The sequence below is a fragment of the Pleurodeles waltl genome, chromosome 5 (assembly GCF_031143425.1).
Source record: "Pleurodeles waltl isolate 20211129_DDA chromosome 5, aPleWal1.hap1.20221129, whole genome shotgun sequence".
Taxonomy (NCBI): Eukaryota; Metazoa; Chordata; class Amphibia; order Caudata; family Salamandridae; genus Pleurodeles; species Pleurodeles waltl.
The window spans coordinates 405,203,190-405,219,694 of NC_090444.1; the positions used below are offsets into that span (position 1 = coordinate 405,203,190).

At 46.1% G+C, this 16,505-nt stretch overlaps 1 protein-coding gene across 1 annotated transcript in view; it reads right to left on the bottom strand.

The window, feature by feature from the left end:
• The window catches only part of MCM8 (minichromosome maintenance 8 homologous recombination repair factor), a 376,705-nt gene that overhangs the window by 187,216 nt on the left and 172,984 nt on the right, over window positions 1–16,505 (bottom strand). The window contains exon 12 of the mRNA XM_069234156.1: window positions 5,703–5,843. Within this exon, the coding sequence (XP_069090257.1) occupies window positions 5,703–5,843 (141 nt within the window). The remainder of the gene's footprint in view (window positions 1–5,702; window positions 5,844–16,505) is intronic.

Sequence of the window (16,505 nt, forward strand, 5' to 3'; positions counted from 1 at the left end):
TGTGTTTAAATCACTCTTGCACTGAGCCTCCTTTTTCCCTAAAACAGTCTGGACCCATCAAAGGACATATCCATTAGGAATACTTGCCCGTCGTTCCAAAAACGAGTCAACCTCATCCAAGCACGCGTCCAAAGCATGATATTGGTGCCAGCCAACCTGCCTATTCAATCAGTTGTATCCAGACCTACAAGGACTACATACTTTGCCATAGTCTGTCAATCATGTACAGTCTGAACCCGAGAAGCTCGGCAGTCCTCAGAGACAGCTGTTTAGATCTCACTTGCTATATCTCGCAAACAATACATGTACCTGCCTAGTAAACAAACCACATTTATAGACCTAAGACCTAGGCTACAAAAAGAAAACATTCTCTTACTTAAAGCATTATTGCAAAAAGTCAAGGAACATGGACAAATTAAGCTGGATCAAATTAATTATCAGACACCTGACAGTTTTTCCAGGCTTTCACATACTGCAACTGACCTCAGTACCAAGGAGATTTCAAAGTGACCTACATTCATAGTGAGATGTTCTGTCATTGAAAGTTGGGGGGTGGGTTGCAGTAGAAGCTGAACAGGCTTTCTTGACTCGAGACACATTAAACACTTGATTAATCTTTCAGTGACTAGGAAGGCTTAAGTTAACTTCTGTAGTCCCAACTAGCTTTATGTTTGCGGATCCACAGGAGGGTCAGGAATCAAAGGGCAACTTGGTGCTTCTGGCATTCAGGGAACTGAAGATTGAGGAATCATGAGCGCAAGTATTGGTACCCACCCAGTCATAAGGAGACGGAAGTTCCCTTTGTAGGGAAACGGGGTTAGTCCAAAGGAATATGACATATAGGTTTTCTTCTGGGTCAACAGAGGCAGACCAGTATTTGAGGTTTACATTCTTAATCAGTCTTCACCTGGTAACTGTGTGCATTGTTGGGTTATTTGATCCTCATTTCAGTTCACACGCAGCTCTGGTCCCCATTCTACCATTTCTAGCGATCCTGCTGGTGGCTTGACTAGGCAGGAACTGTTGTGCTGTTTCCTACTTACCTCTCGGTCTTCATCCTTTAGCTCCTATTGCCATCCTGGAATATCCAGATGTAGCATGTTGGTAACACTGCCCCATTCCCATCAGGTGTGGGGGGAAGGGGGCGGGGAGAGAGTCTCATCCAAAAAGAACCTTAAGTGTTTCTCCCTTATTTTCCTCCCTCCCCTGTTTACCCAGGAGCTGCCTCCAAGTGCTTGAGGTTGCTTTCATGGGTATGAAGGCTCTTAGGCTTCAGGAAGGCTTCTACCTATTTTCCTGGATAGCAGATATAGACTTGTTACACTCAGATGTTGTAGAACTGTCCCTTTTTCCTTAATTATCTTTTGTATGAAAGCATGTACAGATCGACCTGTTGAAGGAGAAACCCTGGGTGGCCGAATGCGAGGGCGAAATGCAAATGGAACAAAAACAGAATCTCCTAATAATGTATGCAGTGTGTTGTTTTATGAGAACTCAGCATGCACAACTTCAAAACTGATGTGGGACGGTAGCTTTTCCGTGATTCATTGATTAACCATTTTGATCTTTTTTCACATATAACGCAAAATGTCAATATCATGAACATGCAAATTTAAGTACACCAAAAGGTACCTGATTTGTTAGTACTGTACATATGCAGGCACTGTAAGGCATGCACTCTGTCTATCACCCTTGGTGAACTAAGAAACTGTTAAGTATGAGTTCAGCATAGACACAGACCATGATGAGGTAGACAACAATTCTAAGTCCAAAAAGCAACAGAGTATCTTCCTGTGTAACTAACAAGTATGTATTCCTCTCATAGATTACCCTCCTAGAGTAAGGAAACGGCCCTTTGTGGTCATGGTCGATGTAGCTTCACAGTTTTGTAGTAACAGAAGTGGCGGTCCCTTGGCCTTCCCTTTGTCCACGGCTGTGGAAGTCATGGACGAAGGATAGGTCAAGCGACCCTTACAGAAGGAGGGTCACCTATGAGAGGAATACATACGCTAGTGTAAGTTACACTACACTGAGGGATAACATCTCCTTTTTAAACAACATTACTCTCCTCTAGTGAACATTAGGTACATCTTTTTTTGGTCCTGATGAAATGTCACTCAATCCTTTGGATGATACAGGCATAAAACATGTCGACCCTAATCCTGTGGTGTTTTCCATCTAGGAGAATTTAGGAACATTATTTCCAGTAACTTCCCTCTTGTTTTTAACACTGATATTGGCGATCATATTCAGACTGTGCTAGCAATATCTGTAGACATCTTCAGATCATCTTTTTCCAGACTAACACATAAACATAGAGAGATACACTTCATAACCCTGGTATTATTCGCGCATTTGAGAAGATCTCGGGCAAAGAGCCCCACCTGAAGGGCCCACTGGGCAGGGAAGCACCAGCACAACGAGAAGCAGGCCTGATGATGAAGTATGCCACATTTGGGTGGGGGTGAAGGCACTTGCTTCTACTAAGCAAATGCCTTAGGTGACTATACAGTATCAGGAGTCCTAATCGGATATCTGAACCAGAAACCACCATATGGACACAGTCACACCTTGGCAATATACAAACGCATGTCCCCTTAGACATAAAAACACTTTGTCACACATACAGTACCTTACTGCACACATTTTAAATTAATGTGAAGATCAGAAGCAACAGACAATATCCCTTTAAGGATTCACATGTTTGCATTGGAACCCTCATCCATCTTCACTGCACTGGGCAACATGCCCGCCTTCGAACACCTACTGCTTTATTTATACTTGGCCACAAATGCAATCTTTTTCTCCACTTGTCAGTTCACGGGGAGTATCCGATTCCACCGGGGAGGACACTGTTTTTACATCACAGTTACAGAAATCCGCACCTATCCTAAAAGATGTGATTTTTCTGGTGTGTTTGCTGTCCCTATATTAGTGCATTGGATTTTCGGTTATTTCCCGCAGTGGTTTGCTTGCATGCTGATGGCAGGAGTCTGTTTCTTTCCACAGGATTGGGCACAGAAGCAGGAACTGTAGCCTCACCTGCTTGCTTCTCAGCGTGCCTTTTAGTGCCGCCAAGAGAGTGCACTTGTGATTTTAAGGGATTATTAAAGCTCAGATCCGGTAAATCGCAAATACGTTCTTAGGGGACAGAACTAATAAATAATAATAATTCAGTTCCCTTCTCTACCTGTGTCTGACTTTCCCAATCGGATGAACTTTCTTGTGCCCGGCTGGGCAGACAGCAGGGTCCGAGACCCTGCTATGCTGCTCCCCGTGGAGGCATAAACTGGGGGTCTCAGAATCAACAGTAATCTGGTTATTTTACAAAGTGCTCTAATGCCCTCGGGCCGTGAGTCACATGCTTCACAGCTAGATAAATACACATACACGCATTTTATTAAAAGTCTGAATAAACCTTTTTTTTGGAACGAATTTAATAACTTTTTTTTTTTTTTTATTAAAAAAAAAGAATCTTCAGGCCCGTCAAACTCGACTCTGGCAGTGTTACAATGGTTCTTCACACCAAAGTGACACACACAGAGACATCTATAGATGGAGTACTGGAGGACAAAGTTCACTAAGAAAGCCGAATAGCAAACAGCGCAATTTCTACTGCAGTCAAGCACATTTTTAAAACAGATGTTTCCGCTCTTTCTTTTGCTAGTATGGATGTGGTTAAATATGAGAAAAAAGGCTGAAACCCGAAAGCATTTTTTCCTCATGTTTACTTATTTTTACCACATTTCAGTTGAGTATAAATGAGGACGGTGGTGCCTCTGAAGATAAGCCTCTGCAAAATAATTATCCACCAGCACGCAAGCAGTTCAATACACAAAGGTTGCTCGCAAAAAATAATGCAGCTCAAATTGAATTGCTCAGACTTATAGGTTACGGTGCACAAATCATGTGCCCGCCATACGCTCTCCAGGTGCCACTTACCCCTTGATTCAAACTAACCAGCAGGTAAGTGTCACGATTTTCACGATTCTTCGGCGGACGAGGACCGACCTATTCTAGCCGATCTTAGCAGGTAGCGGCCACCGGACACATTCCAGATGTGTCCGAGGGCCCTATTGCTCAATGTATTGGTCCAAATGCAGCAGCATTACCTGTCCCTGCGACATAACTTCGAAAATCAATTCCAGCATCAATTATGTCTGGGCATTCAAAATATTGAAGGACTCATTTCTGCGACTTCTCAGGCCCTATTCCGTACAATTAAATATACCAAATCACACATACACCACTGGATCCCATAACATCACTTCATGGCTAGAGAACTCTATAGCTACTCATAACAATGTGGTCTAATTTTCACGAAGTTAACAAAACAGGAAAACACACCCTAGGAATGGGGAGGCTCTCCCCGAATATTTATAATTTTTAATTTCATTTCTTGAAACCATCTCACAATGTCCTGCTTTCCAGGGTTCTAGCTGTTCAACAGCTCACAAACGAGGCACTATTTTAACCTAAATACGCAAAAATATTAAGGGGGTCATCTTGACCTGGGCCGCCGTGCGGAAGACCGCCAGTGGTGGCGGTTTGCCGCTCGGCCTATTACGACAGTTGGCAGCTCTCCGTCCTTTTACGGACGGAGAGCCGCCAGCAGCCATACTGGCGGGAGGCGGGGAAGTGGAGGTTGCTCCACCTCCACCGCTACGCCAACAGAACACCGCCCAGCGAATCACGTCCTGTGATTCGCCGTGGCGGTGTTCTGTTGGCGCTGTGGTGTCGGCAGAGCTGCCCCCATGGCTCCCGTCCCCTCCTGGAGGATCGTCGGACCAGGTAAGTCGATCGTCCGTGAGGGGAGGGGGGTGGGGGGGTGTTCTGTGGGTGCATGGGTGTGTGTGTGTGTGTGTGTATGTAGAGGGGGTGTGTGAGTGCGTGTATGCTTGCGGGGGTGTTGTGTGTATGGGTATGAGTGCGTGTATGTCTGTGGGTATGTCTGTATGGATGTGTGCGTGTATGTTTGAATGTGGGTGTGCGTGTCTGACTGTGTGTGTGGATGTAGGCATGTATGTCGGCGTGTGTGCGTGTAAGTGTGTAGGTGGTGCCTGCGTGCGTGTCGTGTGGGTATGGGTGATGTGATGTTGGGGTCGGGGTGGGGAGGGGGCCCTGCCACCTTTGGGGGGGTAGGGGAGGGAGTCAGGGTGAGGGTGGGGGAGACCCCTATCAGTGCCAGGGAAGGAATTCCCTGGCACTGATAGTGCTTACCGCCATGGATTTCATGGCGGTTCAAACCGCTGGAAATCCACGGCGGTAAGCCGGGTCAAAATACCACCGGCGGTATAGTGACGGCTGCCGGGCTGGAGACCCAGGTCTCCAGCCCAGCGGTCGTCTCCGCCCTGGCGGGCGGAACGGAGAACCGGCGGATGACCATGGCGGTAACCGCCATGGTCATAATTCCACAAAGTAAGACCGCCAGCCTGTTGGCAGTCTTACCGCCGGTTCTCCGCCTTCCGCCAGGGTCATAATGACCCCCTAAATGTTTTACACGTATACTCAAAACAGTGCAGATTTGATTAACTATTAAAAAATGCATGCCTGAGGTTGGGTATCACCTCTTGTAGTAAAGTTTGAAATATTAGCAACCAACGCCCCTTTAACAATATAGATATGATACTGAAGGTAACGCCCTATGAATTTATTTTGGAAAGGGGGCAAAAAATACATAAAATACACAAACTAGTTCATACCTGCAACATCTGACTCTTTCCAAGGCCTGGGTCTCCAACTACAAGGATATGGGGATCGCCTCGTATTGGAATCCTGTTTTTGTCATCTACATACTTTGGGCAGCCCCCAAAGAGAGCCAGTGATAAACCTGCTTTCACAAGCTGTATTCCGAAGAGAAAACACACGTTATAAAATAGCAATAGAGAAACTGCAAAACTGTTATACAGTACAATCTACTGACATATCACAATAATTCTGCAATAGTTCTATTTCATCTGCTAATTTAACCATCAGCACCAGCCAGTGTAAGAGAAAAAGGTCAGATGGTAAGTTACCTAATTGTAACTATCGTTCTCCATCATGGTTATGTCTAGAAGATATTTTGAACATATAACATTTTAATTGTTCACTACGTTTAATGCCTACAACGGACACTTATTAAATAGCTCACATATAGATCAATCAAAAGCAAAATCATCCTCGATGTTTGACTGAAAAATCCCACTCTAAAGTTACTAAAAAGCAAATAATAAAAACAGGGAATCACACTCCGCTGCAAAATAATTAAAATCTGTGAATGGTGAAGATGCAACTTTTGAATCTGCACTGCCCAGACAGGACTGCAAGGCCAGACAGTTAATTTGTCAAATTATTGGCAAGTGGAGAAATATTACTTAAAAATCTTCTATATGTTCCTGTTTCTTATGATTTCAAAGAACATAGCCAGGAAGAGAGCGAGCACAAGTATAAATGTACAAAAGTTTTCTTTGATATTCTTACAAAATGGTATAGCAATCCCTTAACTTCACTCTAAAACTGAATGAACTAGGAGTATAGTGAGAGAAGACAGGGCTCCAATTAAGTAATAGAGGTGTGGGGTGAGGCTTCATCAACGAAGTTGTCAGGTTTAGGGTCCTCACCAATGCAAACCTATGCAACACTGTTTTGCAAAGGTATAAAACGATATCCAGGTAGTTGCATTAAACTGCAGTTACTGGGACATTAGTCAGGGCACAGTGACTGCTTCCTTGTCGTGGAAAGATTTCTGATTCTACTCAGACAAGGTCTACTGACTATCTTTTAACACACAATGATATCCAATTGACTACAGGTTGCTTTGAGGTTAGTAGCTGTGTGACGTCAATTTCGCCTTGGTCTTTCTGAGATGATAACTAGCTCTTTTAAAAAACAAGTTACTTACCTTTGGTAACAAGTTATCTGGTAGAGATATATTCTAGTTGCAGACTCAGTACCTTAGAATTCCCCACAGGCGTCAGTCTGGATCAGGGATTTTTCTTCGAGTAGTTTCCCTGCGTGCCGTCAGGTGGCGTCGGTCGACTCCACGTCCAACTTTGGCATTGTGAACACCAGATATGATGTAATGGGTCATATATAAGCTCCGCCCTGGCGCGCTGACGTCAGTTTCTTTTCACAACTTTCCATGCCAGAAACGCAGAGTTATGAAGAACACTGCCCCTTATGCGTCAGAACTAGGGCCCTGAAAGGGAAGTCCCTGTCCCTAGAAATCAGTGGGCAGGGAGGATGGGTGGGTGGGTCGTTAAGGAATCTGCAAATAGAATATGTCTCTACCAGATAATTTGTTTCCAAAAGTAAGTAATATGTTCATCTGATAGAGACTTCTAGTTGAAGATTCCTTACATTAGAATAGACACCCAAGCAGTACCATCCCTGGACGTGGGTTTGAGAACCAGGATCATACTAGGAAGTCCTGCAAGACCGAACGGGCAAAGTACCCTTCCCTTCGGACCTGACTATCCAGGCAGTAGTGTTTGCTAAATGTGTGCAAGGACGCCCACGCTGCAGCCTGACATATGTCCAGGACTGGAACTCTGTGTACTAATGCAGTGGTTGCAGCTGTTGCTCTGGTAGAGTCAGCACACAAACCTCTCCGTGGCTGTTTTTTAGCCAATGCGTAGCACATTTTAATGCACAGAACAACCAATCTAAAGATGGTTCTCTTCTGCAGTGCCCCACCTTTCTTCGCATCCACATGACCCACAAAGAGTTGATCATCCACCCGGAACTCTTTGGTATGAATAAGATAGAACGCCAATGCTCTTTTTGGGTCCATGCGGTGGAGTCTCTCCTCTTCCTTAGAAGGATGTTGGGGTGCATAAAAAGTGGGCAAGGTGATGGATTGGCCTACATGAAAGGGCGAGACCACTTTAGGTAGAAAGGAAACCCTAGTACGAAGCACCAATTGTCAGAATGGATGAGGAGGTAAGGTAGTTTCAAGGAAAGAGCCTGCAGCTCACTTACTCTGTCGGCAGAAGTGATGGCTACAAGGAAGGCTGTCTTTAGCATAAAATGCCGAAGTTTGAAATTGTGAAGTAGCTCAAAAGGAGCACATGGGAAAAGTAAGAAGTAAGTTCAAATCCCATTGGAGCATTATAAACGGAGAAGGAGGAAACAAATGAGTAAGACCCTTTAGAAATCTTCCAACAATGGGAGATTTAAACAAGGAGGGTTGGTCAGGCAATCTAAGGAAAGCTGAGATGGCAGACAAATAACCCTTGAGGGTGCCCAGAGCACAGCCCTACTGAGCCAAAGAAAGAACAAACAAAAGAACCGCAGAAAGAGGGGCAGAAAGGGGGTCAACAGACTTGTTGGTACAACATGTCACAAATTTGTTCCTACACCAGGCGTAGACGGGTTTGGTGGAGGGACGACTGGCTGTCAGACTTCAGGTGGAAGGTCAAAAACATGACAACTGCCACTGCTCAATCTCCACGCAAGAAGGCAGAGACAGGACAGGTTTGGGTGCAGTTCCCTGCTGCTGCGACAGAAGATCCCCCGAGGAGGCAGTCTGAGTGGAGGATCGATGGTCCTGTTCAAGAGCTTGTGATACCAGACTCTTCGTGTCCAGTCCAGAACCACAAGAATGACTTAGGCCCGGTCATTTTTGATCTTCTGGAGAACTCTGGGTGGAAGTGGTATTGGCAGAAAGGCACACAGGATGCCTGAGTTTCACTCGAGACGAAAAGCGTCCCCGAGGGAGTGGTGTATTCGAAACTCTAGCGCGCAAAACAGTTGACATTGCACGTTCTCTGCGGAGGCAAACAGATCTAACCAAGGCTCTCCCCACTGCTGAATGAGACCTTGCACCACTTCCGGATGGAGACGCCATTCTTGATCGACCAGAGATTAACAGCTGAGATTGTCTGCTCTGGCGTTCAGAGAGCCTGCCAGATGTTGATCCACCAGGGATATGCCCTGATGTTCCAGCCATGTCCAGAGCTGCAGAGTATCCTGACAAAGGGTCCACGACCCTATCCCCCCTGTTTGTTGCAGTACCACATGTCGGTGGTGTTGTCCGTGAACAACTTCACCACTTTCCTTTTGAGAGAGGGAAGGAATTCTTTCAATGCTAGCCTGATCACCCTGTGCTCCAAAAGATTGATATGGAGCTTGGACTCTAACGGAGACCAGATTCCTCTGATCTCTGCCTCTCCGATGTGGCCGCCCAATCTCAAGAGTGATGCATCTGTTACCACTGTTACATCTGGTTGGGGAAGGGAGAGGGATCTGTCTCTGACCCAACTGCATTTCGAAAGCCACCACTGCATATTTTGCACAGTCTCCTCAAGTTCTGAACCATGTCAGAGAGATTCCTTTGAAGCTGTGCCCACTGGAACTTCAGGTCCCACTGCAGAGCCAGCATATGCCGTCTGGCATGTGTCACCAGCAGGATGCAGGAGGCCATGAGGCCCAACAACCTCAAAGGCATTCTTACCGAAATCCAGGAAAGAGGCTGAAACATCGGTATCATAGCCTGAATATCCTGGACTCTCCACTTGGGAGGATAGGCCTAAAAATGCACTGTGCCCAGCACAGCTATGATGAAAGTCAGGTGTGACTTCGGCATGTTTATAGTGAACCCCAGCAAATGCAGGAGGCCTGCCATAGTCTAGAAGCGGGAGACAACAGTCTGGGGCAAACCCGCCTTCAACAGCCTGTCGTCGAGGTAGAGGAAGATTGAAACCCCTAACCTATGCAGATGAGCTGCGACCACCGCCATCAGTTTGGTGAGGCAAAAGCAGAGCACAGTAAATTGAAAATGCTCGTGACCTACCACAAGCCACAAGTAATTTTTATGGGCAGGCAGGACGGGGATATGGAAATATGCGTCCTGCTAGTCCAACGCTACCATCCAGACTCCTGGGTCCAAGGTAGAAAGGACACGAGCCAGAGTGAGCATTCTGAACTTCTTCTTTCTGAGGTCGAGGGTGAGGGACTGGAGTGCTAGGACCGGGCAGTGGCCCTTGCCCTTCTTGGGCACCAGAAAGTAGCAGGAATAACAACCACAACGTACTTCTAGCACAGGGACCCTGTCTATGGCTCCCTTGGCCAAGAGAGCCGTAATCTCCTCGCGGAGAAGTGCCAGGTGGTCCTCCATCATCCGATTGTAGGATGGCGGCATGGATGGAGGGGTTGTCTCAAAGGTGAGGGAGTAGCCCCTTTGGACGATTTGCAAAACCCACCTATCTGATGCGACGGATTCCCAGCGGGGCTGGTGATGGCGAATCCTGCCTCTGACTAGTCACTGGTGCTGGTTTGTAGGCTGCTGCATGGTTATGGACTGGCTAGACTGCTGGCTCCCTGATCCACACGGACACTGGATCCCACATCCCCAGCCACGCAGAGGCTGGGCATCATACGCGGTACAGTGGCTGGCTGGGAATGGACGTGGCTGGGTGCCCCTTCTGTAGCCATAAAAGAGGCAAAAAGCAGACTGAGAGCCGTGTGGGGCAGCTGCGAGCCCTAGGGACCAGGCCTTAGCCTGGGACTCCTTAAAGCACTCGAGCAGTGAGTCTGCTTTGTCTCCGAAGAGATGGGTGCCATCAAAGGGCATGTCCATCAGAGTGGATTGGACATCCCCTGAAAATCCAGTTGTCCTCAACCAAGCATGGTGCTTCAAGGCCACCATTGAAGCAACCATTCTGCCCAGAGTCAATCGTAGCCAGCCCATGTCGAATTGTGAACTTAGCTCCATCTCTTCCATCAGCAACAGCTTGGGAGAAAATGCCCGGGCCTCCTCCGGGATCTGTGGGAGCACTTGCACAACCATATCCCATAAAGCATGGGTATAATGGCCCAAAAGGCATGCAGTGTTCACAGACCGCAATGACAGACTGGAGGAAGAAAAGAGCTTCTTCTCAAGGTGATCCAGCCTCTTGGTTTCCCTATCTGGGGGTGCAGAAGGGAACAAGCCACTGGATGTTGAGGCTTGGATAACCAAGTTCTCAAGGGTAGGGTGTTTGGTCAGGAACACTGGGTCATTAGGCCCAGGCCTAAGATGGTGAGCTACTGTCCTGTTCACAGGAGCGCCTGTGCTGGGTTTGTACCAAACCCCCAGCAGGACATCCGTGAAGGCTTCATTGAAGGGCAAAAGGCTTTTGACGTGGAAGTCCCCAGCTGAAGCACCTCAGTCAGGAGGTTAGTCGTGACAACCACTGAAGGCAGCTCAAGGCCCAGGACCCGGCTGCTCTTCGCACCACCATGGAATAGGATGGCCCTCCTCCATAGCCATGGTGGGAGAAAAAAACATGTCAGAGTCAAAGGAGGTGTCCAGACCACTGGCATCACCCAGTTCCTGAGCCCAGTCCACAGGGTCTTCAAGCTGGTATTCTAAAGGATCAAGCGACCCCTCCATGCTCTCACCAAACTCATACCCATACGCATAAGGGTCCGGATCCAATCTAGGTGGCAAAGTCCCCATCGAAGTTGGAATCAGCATTGAGCGACGCCGGTCCGGCTCTGTGTCAGAGTCAGCAATAAGTATGGGGGTCGACGCTGCCTGCGGGTCAGGAGTATTGATGCCGGAACCATCACCGAGGAAGGTCCCAATGGCATGGGTGATGGCGGTTCAGATCTGGAAGCAGATACCTGGGTGCCCCCGGAGCCAAGGCCGAAGCCGCCAGCGTGGAACCCGAGGGGGCTCCTGCGTGGCCCAAAGGCACTCCGGAAGGGGCGGTCTGCCCAAAAATGAGGTGCATGGCCTCGTAGGATTCCTTCAATTTTGGCAGGGGTAGCTCCGGCTCCTGGAAACTCGGGGACGCGCAGAGCCATCCCAGAAGTAGGCCCCGAGGAAACAGGCCTAAAGCAGCAAAGCTCCTTCTCCCACATCGCATAATCCGAACAACGGGGTAAAGTCGAAGAACACTTGCGCTTCCGTTACTACCTCTGAAATGAAAAATATTTGCAAGAAATTCATTCAATATTCTTTTCCCCAATATTTTTTTTTTATTTGCTTTGGATCTCAAATAATCAATACAAACAGTGCATATGAACTAAAACAGTACAACACATCAAAAGTCCATAAAATAGTAAAATTCTGAAAAGTGCACAATAGGCCTAGTCATGAATGTGAAAATTGCAGATTACAGTAATCCGATCGAAAGTGCATGAAGCTAAGTAGTAAAAGAGCACAGACAAGACCAAACTTGACCCAGATGTGCAAATTACATTATACAGTAATACGATATAAAATGCAAAAGACAGAATAATAAAATAACAAAACAGACAATGCAAAGACAACTCATATGGAAGATTGCTAAAACAATTTCACCTTTACTGACAAAAAGTTCAATTATAGGAAGTACAAGTAAATTCAGAAGGCTTTAGCAACGATCTGAGACGAATTTTAAAGCACATTCAGAAAACATTTAAAAAATGTAAAGATTTTTGCACAAGCCATTTCAGTGGGAGGAGCAAACAAGTCTAGCATCAGCAACCAAAATTATGTTATAATTCAGAAAAACTGGTCTCAAGAAGCGGCTTTGTGCGAGATGCCAATTTGGGCAAACAAAAATAACGGTTCAGATTTCCAACATAGCCAAAGCAAAGCTCACAATATCTTGCCTCTTTTGGAATACCCTCCTGTGATATCACATAGTAGGTTTAACCTTAATAGCAAGATGACCCTACGTACATCATGTGGAAGATTGCATATGAGATAAGGTTGAGGTTGATTACAAATACTACTACCTATGATTATTTCATTTCTCGCAGACTGACTACAGAGTTGGATGTCTCTACTCCTGCTCATTGTAGACAATAGCTTCTTTATCCAATTTTTTAACATAGCTCTCAGAAGGAGGAGAGCCTCAGACTGAGCAAGTTTAAACATTTCCATGGCGTTCATAAAGGTGGAGTAAAAAGCAATTTTCCCTCTCATGATTTGAAAAAATGTAGACTTCAATGCTGCATGAACTGGGCCTGGTTCGCCGCCCAATATACTATTACCCCACCTCAGAGCAGCTGCCAACGTAAGAACAAAAGTCACCAAAATTCCAACCAAAGAGCTGAGGGGGAGGCCAGAGAATTCAAATTACAAATTTAGTGCCAAATACACCCTTTCATCTTTTCAATGCCAGACCAACACCGATTATCCATCACTTTGCAAGCATAACTCAGAGTAGGTGGAATTTAACCTTATATACTAAGTGTCCACAACATTTGTACAATCTTTGTACAGCCTAGGCCTAAGCCAGCGCTTTACTACTACAGTGATTTACATGATCAACACTAGAACAACTACTAGAGAAAAATTTCTCAAGATAAGGGTAAAACTGCACTATTTCCATCACAAAATTCCCCAGAATCCAAATAACCTTTTTCACCTCCCCTGTTTTAAAAATCATAACTTTGCTCTTGACAATATTTATCTTTAACAAATGCTCCTTAGCATATTTTTCTAAAACACAAAGCCGTCTTTGGAGACCTATTGGCGTTAAGCCTAACAGGATGACATCATCTGCATAAAGGAGACGCCAACTCGCATTATCCCACGTTTAGGTGGATCTCTTTTTGCAGAACCAATTCTACTAGGCAAATCATGTGTCTAAAGAGAAAGAGAAGTGGTGCTACCAAGAACCCCTGCTTTAAGCAATTTTGCGCAGCCACTCTCCTGGACAGACCCCGATTCCTCCCCCCATCAGTGTCCGTGACCAGGTAGAAGAGTGCAATGCAATGATTAACCTAAATAGGTGAGCCAGGATCCCTAGCGCAGATAGTTTTCTCTACAGGTGCATGGTCTACCCTGCCAAACGCTGTGGAGAAATCAATAAAGGCAGAATACATGGCATGGCCCTTCTCTTGGGGTACTTTTCTATCAATGTTTTGAAAAGCAGTAATGCTGTCAAGAGTCCTACTACTCTTTTGGAAGCCCCCCTGTTCTACTGGAATAAGATTATTGCCAAATGCCCAATCTTGGAAATGAGAAAGAAAACTTTTTGCAAATAATTGACCAGATGCCTCAAGAAGTGCAATTTGTCTATAACTGACCAGAGAGAATTTCAGACCTTTTTAGTATAAAGGCACAATGATGCTACCTTTCCAGGAAGTTGGAATATCTCCCGACAAACAGCAATGCTGGAATATAGGACATAGGAAAGAAGCCCATAAAGCTGACTCGTTTTTAACAAGAGCGATCAAAATTTCATCAGGACCCACAGAGCCTGAAGTTCGAGCACCTTTGACAGACCCTCAATCTCCTTTCGATTGGGCGGGCCAAATACCTCCAGATCTTCTTCTTTGATACTATTAACAGGCTGATCACAATCACTATGTTTAATTCTGAAATATACGACATCCAGGTATCATCCGAGAGCTACATGGCCTGGGCCGTGACCTTTGAGTCACAATATCTAGCTATTAAAGCACAATATTTATGAGAGTTACACAACACAGCTACTCCCCTCAAACTAATCCACTCCTTGTTTTCCTACTTCCTACATTCCACTGTCTTCAGTCTCGTTCTCTTCTGCTTAAAACGATTAATCTCTCTTTGTCTGGAGGGTTCTGGAGACTTAAATTGTTCCCTCACAAGGCAACTTATTTCTTCATTTACCCTTTTCACAGCCCAGGTAAATTTAGAAACCGGCTTAGAGTGATTAACACTTACGTTACCCGCCAAAAGTTTAAAGAGGGCCATCTGTTCTTCGAACCATGAATTCGGATCGCAAGGAGACAGGACAGAGGGCCACGAGCATGCAATTTCCAAAAGCTGAACCAGGAGCTTCCTACTAGCATAAGATCAAAAGGTATGTCCATTAATTTTGTTATATTCAGCCGTGATTTGTGTTAAGTTCCAATCATCAAGGGCCATAAAATTTAAATCAATCAACGCAGTGAGAACACCATGTTCACTCAAATCAGTCTGCAGTATCTTCAGCTCAGTACACACATTGAAAATCTGACAGGACACCACCATATAATCGGTTAAGGACTGTCCTCAAGGGTAATAAAATGTATAAGAGGCAGGGGAATCGTCGGGACATAGGCCATTCAAAAATACAAATTAATTAGGTCTCATACTTTGTAGAAAACAAAAACTCCTTCTATCCAATCTAGTTTTTTCAAGCAAAACCTCATCTGGAATAGGCCAAGCCTCATCCATTTCGGAGTCACTAAAGGTAATACAAGTTGAATTTAACACCTTAGCACTGAAATCACCAACAATTATTACCAAGGGACATTCCTCCATATTACTAATATTATGCACAAAAGTAAGCAAGTAAAAAGGATGACAGTCCACCACCCTCGTTAATCACTGCCAACTTTAGACAGTCATAAATTAGAGGGATGCATCAAATACCTTTGGATTCCAAATGGCAATTCCTCCACTGGCAAGACCTTTAATGGAGGAAGTCGCTCCACAGAAGTAAACAAAATAATTGTCGACTGAAAAATCAAAGCAAACTCAAGTTTCCTTCACACATATATTTGACGACATTAAGGGGGTCATTCTGACCCTGGCAGTAAATACCGCCATGGCGGAGGTTGGCGGTAGCACCGCCAACAGGCTGGCGGTGCTCCGCCGGGCATTCTGACCACGGCGGTACAGCCCATGGGAATCCGCCATGGCGGCGCAGCTTGCTGCGCCGCCATGGGGATTCTGACACCCCATACCGCCATCCTGTTCCTGGCGGTTCGCCCGCCAGGAACAGGATGGCGGTATGGAGTGTCGTGGGGCCCCTGGGGGCCCCTGCAGTGCCCATGCCAATGGCATGGGCACTGCAGGGGCCCCCGTAAGAGGGCCCCACAAAGAATTTCAGTGTCTGCTTTGCAGACACTGAAATTCGCGACGGGTGCAACTGCACCCGTCGCACCTTCCCACTCCGCCGGCTCCATTCTGAGCCGGCTTCCTCGTGGGAAGGGTGTTTCCCACTGGGCTGGCGGGCGGACTTTCGGCGGTCGCCCGCCAGCCCAGTGGGAAACCCAGAATGACCACCGCGGTCTTTTGACCGCGGTACGGTCTTCTGGCGGTTCCCGCTTGGCGGGCGGCGCACTACAAAGTTCAATTTTACATTAGATTGTCCTAGGCCAGCCATGTTCCAGGAAACTAATTTTCCATGAGGGTTACCTCCGCAACACAGGAAGATTTGCTGTGCCTCTAGCCCCGTTCAAAGTGCTGCCTACCCAATTCTTAGTGGAGGGCTCATCTTCCCTCCTGTTAGACTTGGCCTTCACCTCCTGTTTTGTTGCTGAATCTTTTTGTTGGCCTTAGTACTCTGAACACTTTACAACTGCTAAACAGTGATAAAGTGCATATGCTTCTCCCCTAAAACATGGCAACAATGGTGTACCAATAACTGGCATATTTAATTTACCTGTATGTCCCTTGTAGAGTGGTATACCATATACCCAGGGCCTGTAAGTTAAATGCTACTAGTGAGCCTGCAGCACTGATTGTGTCACCCACTTAAGTAGCTCTGTAAACATTTCTCAGGCCTGCCACTGCACTGCCTGTGTGTGCAGTCACACTGTCACCCCGACTTGGCCCCTAAAACCTTTTGTCA